Genomic DNA, 13,938 nt, shown 5'->3' on the forward strand with positions numbered 1-13,938 from the left:
GGCCTGTGCCCTGACTGAAACCCGAACTGGCGACCCTTTGGTTCACAGTCTGGCACTCAGTCCACTGAGTCACACCAGCCAGGGCTCTCTCTCACTGTGGTTTTGATTTGCATTTTCCTGATGACTAGTGGCATCCAGTATTTTTGCCTGTGCTTATTGGCCATTTATGTATCTTCATTGGGAAAATATCTGTTGAGATCTCTTGCCCATGTTCGAAATTGAGTTATTTGTCTTTTTATTAGTGATAAGTATCTCTAGAATGAGATTTCTAACTTGTACATTTGGTACCCATTCCTGTGATTTGAGAATCACAGAATTTTTAGTCTGGAAGGGACTGCAAGAATCTAAGTCCAGCCCCATCTGTTGGCAAATGAAGAATCTGAGGCTTAAGGTGACATGTCCATGGTCACAACAGAGCTAGTTAGCAGCAAACCTGGGGAGATTAATTACTAAATAAAAAATGGAAGCACGGACATTTTGTGATTTGTTTCTGAATAAGGCTCCTTTCAATTAGCAGAGACAAGAGGCAGCATCTGGATGAAATGGAGCTTAGGTGCTTGTCTTGAAGTGCCATTCAACTAAAAATGATTGATGTTTGAGAGGGAAACAATGATCAGCTGCCTCTCATATGTGCCCTGTGTGCCCTGATGAGGAATCGAACTGGCAACCTTTTGTTTTGTGAGATGATGCCCAACCAATTGAGCCACACCAGTCAGGTCTCTTTGTGTCATTTCAGTCAGACTTTACTAAGAGTCTTCTCTCAGCTTTAAAATGATGACCTGTGTGCAGTTCCTTATGGCCTATAGTGGTAGTTCACTCTTTTCAGACCCAGCACTGTAGCTTTGAAGAAAGAGCCTCAGTCTCCTGATATAAGGAAATCTCTTTGCCCCTAATGATTATACTGTAGTTGACTTGGGTGAAAACAATAGTTCACAGACCTCTCACTAGTTCACTGAGTAGACAACAGTTCTTTTAAATGAGACTTCTAGGCTACCATGGCCAAAGGGACAGTTTTGATTCCCATCTGAGCTTCACAATGGGAGAGTCATTGTAAAATTGTGGCACTCCACCCTTGGGAGTGAGGCAGTCTGTGGATTTGTTTCTGAATGGGCAGTGTGACTCCAAGCTGCTTGCTGAGAAGAGCAAACGAAGTTGCACACGGTGTGAACTGGACATGTATGTGGACATGTACATATTTATATCTTTACATTATGAAAATATCACTCCTAAGGAGAATGCATCTGAGATGCAGTAGGTACTAAAAACATGTTAAGTCTTCATTACTCCAGTAGGTGGACTTTAAAGTGCCTCAAAGAAATGTTTTAAGACCTAATGTCATTTCCTAGCATCTGAAGAATAAATATTTCACTTTCCTTTTTCCTTATTAGTTTTCCTGTTAAACTGTATCTTGGCACCTCCATTAATCTTTACGAGACTAGTTTCCTATTAACTGAGGAATGGTGATGTGCTCAGGCTCCAGTTTCTTGGAAATACAGTTTCCTTACACTTCTCCTTTGTTTTCATCAAGCTTTTGTCTAGCTTCCTTATTCTAAGTGCAACATTAATTGATGTCAGTGGAGAAAAATTATATAGCAAAACAGGTTTCTTAGCCTTTTCCCCTAAATTTTCCAACAACCCTATTTTTGTCTCAGTGTCTTATTTAGCCACTCAGCTGTGTATCCTCTCTCAGTTGGAGGCTGGAACTGGAGTGAAGAAAGGAACGCCCAGATGGCACGTTCTCCAAGGAGTCTTCTCTCTGCTGGCATTCGGGTGGTCCTTCGAGGTCAAAGTTTCTCTGTGTTTAGGCTTAGGATTCCTGGTGTTCTAAGTTGCTGATAAAGAAAGATTCATACACTTTGGAAACCGAAGCAGCAGTGGGAATGACCCAAACCTTGGAAAGGGAGGCCTCTCCCCCACAGCCCCTCCTAGATGAGAAAGCTCCTGGTCCCCAAAGAAAACACACAGATCACCTGTAAGCAATGCCAGAATTTTCCTCAGGAAGCTGTGCTGAATCTTTTCCAAACACGAACAATTATCCAACTAAATCCCCAAAGTTACATGCTATAAAGAGGAGCAGAAAGTTTTCGGCCTGGACATTTCTCAGGGCAAACGTTATCAGTTTTAGCCTGTGGCTTTATAGAAACCTAGTGTTTCCATGGATCACTGGTTTTGAGCTCAATGTTGCCTCAGGGAACCCATAAATATGAGTGACAAACAAAAGGCTTTCCTAGTTGCCTGAATGGGTTGACTTGTTACTCAGTATACCAGTTGCATTCATATGAAACAGTGATTTTAATTTAAATTAGTTAATATTGAACCCTGTTTTTCTAGTAGTATTTTGATACCAGGACCTAGTATATATAAAAGGTACTTTTAAAATATTAATATATATCACCAGCAACACTAGAAGAGCAGAAAACATTCATTTCATATCTTTGCAATTACATACCCAGCAAAGTATTCCCTGACAGGGGAGGGGAGCAATTCCCCTGTAGGTCAGTGACAGTGGGTGTCTGCCACATGCCAGGCAGCATGGCCACCGCCTGGATGACACAGCACTGAATCCACACACACTACCTGTGAGAGAGACCCTGGGCTTCCCAGTTTTACAAATAATAATGCCAAAAGCCATACAGTGAGTAAATGGAGAAACTAAGCTTCAAATTCAGATCTTTAACTGACTCTAGTTCTTCATTTTTTAAAAATATATCAGGACCCATGAGAAACACTAGAGAGCACTGCTAGACGTAACTGTGGAATCAGACATGTGTGTCTCATCTCTCAGCTCTGCGATCTAACATTAAAACCTGGAGGGTTGTCCAGCTCAACCTCCCACTTTGAAATTCATGGCATAAACCAATTTTTAAGTAAAAAGTATTCCCTAAGATTGGCTCTAAATCCTGAACTTTCCTCCCTCCCAGAATATCTTCCTTCCTTCCCTCAACCATTATCCCTGCTAATCTCGGGGTTTGTATTACTGGGCCTTGCAGCTGCCTCAGCAGGAAGAGGAGGAGGAATGTGAAAGGAAGGGGCAGTGGGGGAGCCAAGAAGGAGGTGGAGAGGTCTTTACTGAGATCCATCCTGACTAGTCAGTGAGAGCTTCAAGAGAGAATCAACCTTGAAAGTACCAATGGCTCAAAGAGCCTCGAAACTGGGCCCAGTAACTGGAAGTCAGAGACCCAAGGTTATGCAGTCCAGGGCCTCATTTTCCGGATAAGAGAAGTGAGTAGTGAAGAGAGGATGAACTTGTCCAGGCTCACACAGCCAGTCAATAGGATGGGTGTTATTATTGTGTAGTATAGAGATGTATAGATTTTAAGGCACTTTTGCAGAGCCTATTTTATTGTCTTACAACAATCATGAAATATGCCTGTCAAATGTCACGTAGGTACATGAACAGTTCCCATTTTTCTGTACCACAGCAGAAGGAACTTGGAGATTATGTAAGACAAACCAAGTGGCTTCTAAAACTGATTTTGGTTCTAGAATTAGTTTTCCATATGAGGAAACTAGTTCAGAAAGAAAATGACTTGCCTAAAATATTATGGCTTAACTAGCGACTGAGCTATGTCTAGAACCCAGGAAATTTTGTATGCTTTGTATTCAGAAAGATAGATCACACAGGCCATTTATACATTTGACCTACATTGGTAATAGAATTATATTTTGGATGACATTGATATTTTATCCTGAGAATTTTTAATAAGTTACTACTGTTGACGTAAGAAACATCCAAACCTACAGAGAATTTATATGAGTTTATTTGAGCCAAACTGACAACTTCCAGGAGGCAAAACCTCAATGGATTGAGAAAATGCTCCAGAGAATGGTAGTTTTGCAGCATATTTTATACATTAGAATCAAAGGAAGAGATGCAAGAGGGATTCCATGAAATCCATTGGTGGTAGATTAAGGGGTAGGAGAAAGCAAAGCTGGGAAATCTCTGGGACTGGATAAAAAGTAAAACAGAGACACGTGCCTCTTTCACATAGGTGGGTACAAGAAGGTTAATAGTTAACATTTACAGCACATGTGGATGGTATGTGGGGAATAAGGTAACCACGGGCGGAGTGTTCTGTGGTCTCTATTCTAGTGCAGAGGTTGTGCCCTGAGGGGTCTGGAAAAGGAAACTATTCTGACATTTCAAAGGTATGCTGTTAATTGCGAAATGACAATGGACTGGCTCACTTAAGGTTAAGACTGATGTTTATCAAGGAAGATACCAGCCAAGGACGTGACTACCTGCCATGACCCACTTTTCGTTTGGAATTCTGACGCCCAGACCATCCTACGTGATCACTTTCAGGCTCTGAGTCTGTACGGCTGCCTCGCAGCCCCCCCCCCCCCGCCCCCCGCCGAGCTTGTCAGCGTCAGTGTGCAGCCCCCTTTTCGTCCACATTATGTATAGTCTTAATGCAGTTGCATTTTGAACCACATATCAATCTACTAATGTTCTAAATTAATGGTCTTTTGGACGTTATTTAGATCACTTGACATAAAAGGATACATAATATTTATGAGTAAGACTTGGTACTTGAAAAAAAATTAGTGAATGGAGAGAAAGTTGTTTAAGCTGTATCTGTCTGCATGTGAAAATAAGTTAAAGGTAGCCCTGGCTGGTATAGCTCAATGGATTGAGTGCAGGTCTGTGAAGCAAAAGGTCGCTGGTTCGAATCCCAGTCAGGGCACGTGCCTTGGTTGGGGGCCAGGTCCCCAGTGGGGGACACATGAGAGGCAACCACACATTGATGTTTCTCTTCCACTCTTTCTCCTTCCCTTCCACCTCTAAAAATAAATAAATAGAATATTTTTTAAAATAAGTTAAATGTAAAAAGTTACCTTTTTGGAAAGATATCACTTTAAAAAAAACATGAGAGGGCAATTTGTAAATAACACATTTCAAAAATTTATTTTCCAGGATCTAGTTCGGCTTCAAAATTCAAAGGTCCTGAACTGAGTTTAAAAGGCACCCAGCACGTCATGCAAGCAGGCAAGACACTATATATCAAATGCAGGTAAGTGACTGTCAGCTTTGGGATTACCCGGCTGCCCTTCCTAAGGCAGAGTAGCAAGGCCACCTCTCAGAGCAGAAAGGTAGGGGCTTCAGTGGTGTCTAGCGATTCACAAAGTGCAAACCACAAGTGTCCTGCTTCACACGAAGGTAATTCACCTCTTGAAGGGACTCAGTCAAGGGGAAACAAGGGAAGCGAAGCCCTGAACATTTTTGCACCTTTAGTCTGAGTTGTTTAACAGCTGTTCTACATTTAGCATCACTTTTCTGTGAAGATGACTGCACTTACAACAGTACCTCAGAATAGTGCTTCCCAATAAGATGAGCGGCTGGGAGCTGGCCGCAGCCCTAATGGTGTTTTCTTTGCTTTTTGGTGATTGCAGAGGGAAAGCAGACCACTCATGGTCTTTGCCTGAAACAGTGAGTAAGGATAAGAAAAGGCTGAACATAACAAAATCTGCCTGTGGAAGGAACAACAAACTGTTCTGCAGCACTTTGACCTTGACCATGGCCCAGGCGAACCACACTGGCTTCTATAGCTGCAAATATCTATCTATTCCTGCTTCAAAGAACAAGCAAACAGAATCTAAAATCTATATATTTATTAATGGTAAGTCTTCTGTTTTGTACATTCTGTTTTTTATAGCTTCTCAAAGAGTCATAAACCTACCCTAACCCCTTGGACAGGGGGCTATCTCAGGGAATGGGAAAGAAAGGGGCCAGGGAAGAGCTTCTAGCCTGGTTGTAGAAATTTTTAGAATACATTTTTAATGCATCTGTTGAGTGTCCATTTCAGTTAGAATTTTCATGGACCAGTCAGTCAATTCTATGCTCCCTAAAGGATTGTCTATTTTGTTCGCAAAATAGAATTGTGTCCAGCACGTAGAATAAATGAATGACAAGAATTTAGTTCTATCTCTTAACTACTGAGAAGCTCAGAATAGAATACAAGATTTTTTGTCCTTTAACACAACTGCATTCTTTTATACATTAGAGTTGTAAAAATATTGTTCTTTCTACTAAATTCATAAATGTAATGTTGCTAATTGTCTCTCAAGGCTACAAAATTAGTTCCTGTCTGTAATGTTGTATGATTTCATATTCCTTAAGTAAGTATTATAATGATATAAAAGCTGGCCTGTGCTATTGAGTAGGAAAAAGGGCAAAAGGTAAAATGTAGTATTTTTCAGTTATAATTTTTATGGTACTATTTTTCTTTAGAGAATGAAAAATGTATTAATATTCAGAGGGAAGAAGTGCAAACTTCTTAAATATAAATTGATGATAGAAATGGATTCCTGAGGAAGAATAAGGAAGAAGGCTTGTGATTTTGTTCTTCCTTGGAAGGGATTTTTTTAAAGAGGTTCTGGAGAACATAAAGCAAAATTAGTAGGCAGTTTAGGCACGGAAGCAAATTAAAACAAAAAACAACCAACCGTACATCTCAGTAGCCTAAATACATATCGTATATACATCCAGGTAAGTTAAAGAACTGGATCCTTGCATTGGAGACAGTACCATAGAGCTATGTTTTAGTGGAAATCTTTTTTGACTTTTTGAAATAAGGCAACTAGATCATGTTTTAACAGAGCATATTATGTAAATAGCAGATTCAGGATTAGCCTTAGGAGACAGTAGAACCATTGTATATTGGCTGTAATATCTTTTTAACTCTTATCAGCCTGATTTAGACCAAGCCACTTTTCTGTCCCTGCTCATCCAAAGTCCTGTTTTTACATTTTGCACTTTTCTAGGTGGGTTGGTAACTGGAGGAGACCAACTTCCTAGCAGTTTGCCATGGTAGGGATGCAATCATCTTGCTTAAAAACAGGAGGAAGGAAGCCGGGGGTCTTTGCTGAGGGAAGTGAGCCCACTTCTACTGGAGGCCAGGGTGGGTGGCAGGCAGGAAGGCAGGAAGCCAGGCAGGGAGGGCGGGGAAGGTTCGCAATAAAGGTAAGACTTTCAGAGATTTACTTTTGCAGCTCCAGGAGAAAGCAGACACAATGGTAGGAAAAGGTATATACACAGACATCTGTTCTCTTTCTATAGTTCTGCAGGCTCATTATGCTCTTTCTGGCACTTGTGGAGGAGGAAACACTTTATCCCCGTCTTTCTAGGGGAGTTCTGTAAAATTCATTCATGTGAAAATTCTCATAAAATTATCTTCTATGGGTTAATCAGAATCTAGCTTGCAAATCAAGTACTTAAATAAGTCAAAGAAGACCATCTCTTTTTCTCTTTCTTGCTGTGAAAAATAACGTTCAGCTCTTTTCATCTTTAACTCGTACAGTGTTCAGCAGACTGCGTGGGTTTCTGGAGCCCGTAGGTAGGGAGTGCAGCACCCATCTTCTTCCCCTTTGATAATAGAGGAGAAACTTAGTTACTTGGGACTATTTCCATTTCAGCTACACAACAGAGCAGATCCTGCAAGCAGCCATTACTTTGGGTGTCAAATCAGTTGTTAACCTAAGCCCCCTGGGGGCAAGAACCCTGTCTGTTGAAATGACTTTAATCTGCAGTGTGTCTCCCTGGTCCAGTGCCTGGCATATAGTAAGAACTCAGTAACAGTTGCTAAACAAATATAGGAAGGGATTCACAGGACTGTGTATAATACCCTGTTGAAATTGACAAGGAGGATAAATTCCAGCCTAAGTAGGAAGTGCCATAACGAATTATTAATGTCTGTTATGTGATTAGGAGGGAGAGTGGTGGCCATTTTATCGTGGATTTATTATGTCTGCTTGCTTATAGCAGTCTACAAACATTAGCATAAAGTTACGAGTCCCGGTATCTCAAAACTCCTGCACAATCTGGTTAGACATTAGGAAATAGTCTATTTCAAAGGCCATGTTCTTGGAGAAGGAAAAAATGTGAAATGCGTAAATTGTGTATCATAGAAAATCACTATGGAACATATATAACTGCTCTGACTATTATATGAGTTCGTTAGAAAAAATTATGACACTGATTACTTTCAATAGCACTAATACTAAAAGATTTTGAATTAATAATAGTAGCCATAGAAGAGCACCCAAATCTTCTTTGTCAATTAGTTTAATTAGCAAACATTTAGGGAACATAGGGAACGCTTGCTACGTGCCCGTCCCTGTACCAATGTGAATCCTACCATCAATTGTACTATCCTTTTTCTGGTCTCAGAGTTGCATTTTACTGAAGTCTAGAGCAGCTGTGAAACAATTCATTAAGCAATGGCAACTTTTCCAAATATCCTAACATTTTATGCATTTCATATTTTATTGATTCTCTTTCTGAGAAAATTTGGTCTTAGGCTTCTCTTTCTATTGAATCCTTACTGCATCGCAGGTTTCATTTCATTTAGGAGCATTTAACTCATCTCTGATCACTCAGGATTGTCTCTGGGATTAATAAAAGTCCAACCAATTCCTAGTACACAGCTGTTAGGAACTCATTATCACTTATTTATTATTGTTAAGTCCTCGCTTAGAACACATTATTCTGTTTGGAAGATTTCTGTCCCTGATAAGCACCTGCATATGTGTTGCCATTTCATTTTGCTTCTCTCTAAAGAAAAACACTATTTGGTACATCTTTTGAAAAGGCACAGATTTGTGGTCTGACAGGGCTCCAAGAAAAAAGAAATCAGGGCTGCATAGCTTTGCCTACAAAAAGCCAAATTCAGTGTGTGGGTGATAAATACACCACTGCTTCGACATTAGTGATTGCCTGCTGTGTAACAGGCACAGTTCCCTTCTGAGCACTAATTTGGACAAACCTCTGCTGTGCAGTGTACAGAAAAGTCGATGTCACCACTTTGTCACGACAGCTGGTATGAACCTGCAAAACCTCTGACATAATTCATTAACTTCATTTAGTTATTCAAGTAATTATATTCGACTACTTTATTTAGTTCCCGAATTGTCTGATAAAACTTCCTTTAATAACTTCTTACATTTTTAGTTTCCTTTCATTTAAAAAAGTGGTTTTATTTACATTGTGCTGGTTAAATTTCACAGTAATCCATGAAGTTGTCTCTCTTCATCTTACACATGAAGAACCTGAGATCCACTTCACATCCAGGCTACATGGGGAGTGACGGGAAAGTGTTAGCTGCAGAGTGAATGGTCAGGTTCTTCTCTTCCGAGTCTCAGTGGTGGAAGGAGATCAGAGGGGCAAAGGCTGAGGCAGGCAGACTAGGTAGGGCCTCCTGCCAGAGAGGCAGAAGAGCAGGTTGGCCAAGGTCACCACAGCAGCTGTGATGAAGGAGAGAGGTGATGGATTGGAGGGATTCCATTCACCTTGGTGAGCGGGAGGGAAAGGGTGGGTGAGAAGAGGGAGGAGTCAAAATGACACTGGGAGTTCCTGAGGGGGTGGGCAGCTGGGCAACTTGCTGCAGGTCCCCTAGCAAAGCAGACCTTTGTTTCACTAAATTACACAATGCAAAGACAACCACCCTCCTCTGCTGGTCCTCCCTCGGCGTCATCTCCACGAGGCTCTTGCATGAGAGTAGCTGAAAAATGAATCGAATCCCTCAGAAACTACAGCTACAAAATTCTGAGTCATAAAGAAAAAAAGGCTGTAAAGTACTCCTTAATGCTTTGCTAATTACAAAACTAAAATATTGCTAGACAAATTGTAATGTTAGAGCTCTTCGGGTGGTATTCATCCCCTTCGTTGAGAAAAAGGACCACTTTTGCATTTCTCTTCTGCCCCTGTGGTATACACGAGAAATTGGGCCCGTTTTTTCCTAGAAGTTAGAAGATTTCATTGAAATCATTATTGTACCATATGAGTTGTGACTGTAAAGTATGAAAACTGACCCGAAAAGTTTTTAATGGCATCTCTGAAGTTTTAAATACTTTGTCAGTGTCTCCAATTCAGTTAGAAAGACCTTGAATGTGGCGTGTTGAGTTCCCTATGCCATGAAGTCAGCTGGTACCTCTCCAAGACCTCCAAGTCTTTCGGGACTATTTAAATGCAATGTCTTCTCTTGAAAATTATAATTGAAAAGGGAAAAATGGGGTGTAAATGCTGTGGTTGAATGGATATATTCTGCTTCTTCCCTGTTAATGAAACTTCATCTCTTTTCTTCTGCTTCTCTTCACTTGATTGTTTTTCTCTCTGCGTCTATTTAAGCAAATAGGTTGGAGCATTATCATAACAGATTTTCCTCCATTGGTTCTCCCACATGCATAAAACTGATGAGATTTGCATAACAGCTTAATTTTGGGTGGAAAATGATCAGACGCACTGGGTATGTAATTGAAAAATGGTAGAAGTTCTAACTACCCAGGTATTCTGGGAGAGGATAATCATTATGCTTTCACATAAATACACTTAGTAGGAAAATGTCCTACCTGGCCATGGGACCTTGAATTAGTAAAAATAATAACAGCACGGATATTCCGAAAAGATTTCAATGTACTCGTTTGTACAGCACTTCAGATTTTTCCAAGAGCTTTCCTATAACTATCTCTGAGATAAGCTAAGTTGGTATGATTTCTTACGTTTTGTATATGAGAAAACAGCCTCAGCAACCTGCACATGAAAAAGAGAGCTAATGAAATGACAAGCTAGGAGGGGCTCCAGGTCAGGTTGCCTGGGTTAGGGCTATTTCTAGAACACTGGAATTTCGGCCATTGACTTCAAAGTATGAACTAGTTGTTATTGTAATCTTTAAGAATATAGATTATAAAGTTATTGAGTTTTTTAACATTTCAAATTTCAGACTGTTTTTTGGAATGATAGGCCTTAGAGAAACAAATCCGGATCTCAAAGAGTTTGTCCCCTCAGGGGGACAGACCTTGTGTGGCACTGTCTGCATGCGCACGGTTTCACTGACGCATTGTCGCTTACTCAGCATGGGCAAGGGGCACCACGCTATTTACTAAGTCGAGCAGGGCTTTCTGTATTTATCCTCACCTAAGGAAATTTTTTCATTGGTTTGGGAGAGAGAGAGAGAGAAATCACTGTGAGAGAGAAATATTGATTGGTTGCCATCTCTTACGCACTCCCAGCCCTGACCAGGAACTGAACCTGCAACCTTTCAGTCTGCAGGACGACACTCCAGCCAAGTGAAGCACACCAGCCAGGGCAGTTGACAGGGCTTTGAAAACTCTGCCTCTTAACCCATTAAATGGGCTGCAAATGCCAGTTAATAGGCTGTGATCAGCATTTTTAAAAAAAAGACAGAATAGACTGGAAAAGGTTGAAGTATATTACAAAAGGTAAAGGTAAGTATTGTTCAGTGAAAATTCTTTTTTAATATAAAAATGTTCCCATTTTATGCACATACTTTTACATATATATTATACCCATATGCATGTCAAATACTTGTGAGTGTGTGTGTTTTTAATGAGTTTGATGTAAAATGTATTTCTTATTGTAGAACTTGGTATAATAAATAAGTTTAAAAGTTTTCTGCTCTTTAAAGTTTAAACAAGTAAACATTGAAGTTTTAACAGGCTTAGACGGGGTACTTTTTATTTGGACAAACAGCGCCAGTGGTGAGTAGCATGGTGTTTTTCTCACACCACTGCTGGGACGGAGGCCGCAGAGGGCATGGTCATGGAAGATTCCCCTCTCCACCAGGTGCTGTGGCTGCACCACTGCTAGGTGGTTCTGTGCACACACCTGCTCCATTCCTGACCTGGGCTGTCCCACTGCCGGGTCTGGCCCAGGAGGGTGTCAGCAGTGGAGTCTGTGGGCTGTGTGGCTCGCCCACCTGCTCCATGCGAGGCCCTGTTGTTTATCCTGTGGGCAGCATAAGAGCAAAGATACAGGGTCTTATCATTTTGGAGTCCCCTGGTCAATTTCTAGGACCGTGACTTGTGATAGATTTTTAAATGCACAAGTTTAACTTTCATAAAGAAGAGCTATTGTTCAAAAGTGGGTCTTTCCAGGGAGTGGAGAGGACCCCAGTATTCATGAACAAGGCCCCCCTTTGGGGTGCTGTGTGCCCAGACGTCGTGTTCCAACACTGCCTTCCCCCAGATTCCTACCCAGCTCGATGCCCGGGGAGCACACGGGACACTTGGTCAACATTGCTTAGCTGAGGACTGGCTGGCAGCTGGTGTTTGTCGACTGATGTGCCACACCGGTATGGCAAGTCCCACCAAAAGAACAAACAGGGACGTGGGTGAAGAGTAGCAACATGCGGCCTTACTCACAGAGCCTCTCAACCACCACTGTTTCCCCTGGGGTAGTAGCAATGTTCGTGAGGTGGGGATGCACAAAGGACGTCAGCCCTCCAACATGAAAATCAAGGTTTTGCTGCTTCCAACTGTCACACACTCTGTCACTGGGCGGGTCACACTGGGATGAGCACAGACAGCAAAGCCTCTGAAAACACTTCAGGGGAGTCGCAATCATACTATTGTGAGAGAAACTTTAAAAAGAAAGTATTCGTTCTACTCATCAAAATTAGCCGAATTCTCTTGTCCTGGATTTCTTAGCAAATTTATGACATGAGCTACTATTGCTTGGTTATTTAATTTATTTCTTATTTTTAAACGTACTCATATTTTTAATTGAATTTATTGGAGTGGCATTGGTTAATAAAGTTATATAGGTTTCAAGTGTACAGTTCTATATTACATCACCTGTACATTGTATTGTGTGTTCACCATCCCAAATCAAGTCTTCCTTCCTCACTTTATCCCCCTTTACCTTCTCCTACCCCCACCCCTCTTCTCCAGATTTAAAGGTCAGTTTTCAACGTGTGCTCATTTACCCTTCTCCTGCCCGTCCACAGAGCTGCCCACAACTTTCTTACATCATCTCTGTCTCTAATGCCTGGTCCTTTCCACCTATTTCTGAAACTTGTGTTTAATCTGGCAGGAATCCGTAAGAATTGGTTTCCAAAGTTTTGGTCTCAGGGATTGTCTAAGATTCCTACTCTAGTAGCCACCTGAGCCCATAGTTGTTGAGAAAACTTACCAGTCACCTTGCACCACCTGGAAACAGCGAATGCAGACAGCCTGAGTGATAATCATGTTTTTCTTCTCACGCCATTGCCTGATATATTTGTTCAGCAGACAGATGAACACATTGGGATGTGCAAAGCTGGGAAATTTGGACTCAGCCTCCGGACTGAGAGACACGTCTGAAACCCAGGCTGGTTTCCTAAAACGGCAGCAGTCCAAGGCTGACTTGCATTTGCAGAATTTTACTTCATATGATCCTCTGTAAAGAATTCCTAGGAATTTTCTGGCCTGTCTCTGCATACAGCTTCATAAAAAATCTAGTACAAGGTCAGGTTTTGCTGGAATGTCTTTTTCATTTTGGTGAAGTTGTATAAAAGGGAAAACAAATATTTCTAGGGTTTACAACACACACTGCGGCATTGTTGATTGGAATCGCAGACCACTCTACAGCCTGGCTCTGGGTTCCCTCTAGAGCTGAAGTATGAAGGAGATTATCCATTCCATCCATCACTGGGGGCAGCTGATTAGGACCACATGGCTAGAGTTTAGACAAGAGTAACTTAACTCCTATCCATTCTCCTTTCCAGATACATGAAAACTTGATGGAAGACATTCTTGATATCTTTAAGCCCTGTCATTCCACATTTCCTCTCTAGAAACATTTTTGTCATTAGATACCAAGGGACTTTGACTATAGAAAACACTCACAGGTGATTGAGATAGGAGCCACTCAAGTTGGTGGCTCTGTTGGCAGCCAGGAGTGTTGCATCTTCTTTCCTTAGCCCCTGTCCCTGACCTTGTGTTCACCTGGCATATTCCTAGGAATTTCATCCTTAGTACTCGAAGGGACCTGCCAACATGTCCAGGCCATTTCCTCCAGAGAGAACATTTCCTGACCCTTCCTAGGCATCATACCAGAGAAGTCTGGCATGCCATTTCTCTGGAGCCATATCACTAAGTTTCCCTAGCAAAAACACAATTGTATATAACCAGACACTGAGTACAACTACATAAATACTCAAA

General features: G+C 41.3%; 1 protein-coding gene across 1 annotated transcript in view; it reads left to right on the forward strand.

Moving 5' to 3' along the window:
* FLT1 (fms related receptor tyrosine kinase 1) overlaps positions 1-13,938 on the forward strand; it is a 188,198-nt gene that overhangs the window by 23,110 nt on the left and 151,150 nt on the right. The window contains exons 2-3 of the mRNA XM_037166857.2: positions 4,919-5,015; positions 5,395-5,621. Of these exons, the coding sequence (XP_037022752.2) occupies positions 4,919-5,015; positions 5,395-5,621 (324 nt within the window). The remainder of the gene's footprint in view (positions 1-4,918; positions 5,016-5,394; positions 5,622-13,938) is intronic.

The sequence above is a fragment of the Artibeus jamaicensis genome, unplaced genomic scaffold (genome assembly GCF_021234435.1).
Source record: "Artibeus jamaicensis isolate MK-2021 breed Jamaican fruit bat unplaced genomic scaffold, CSHL_Jam_final contig_793, whole genome shotgun sequence".
Classification (NCBI taxonomy): domain Eukaryota; kingdom Metazoa; phylum Chordata; class Mammalia; order Chiroptera; family Phyllostomidae; genus Artibeus; species Artibeus jamaicensis.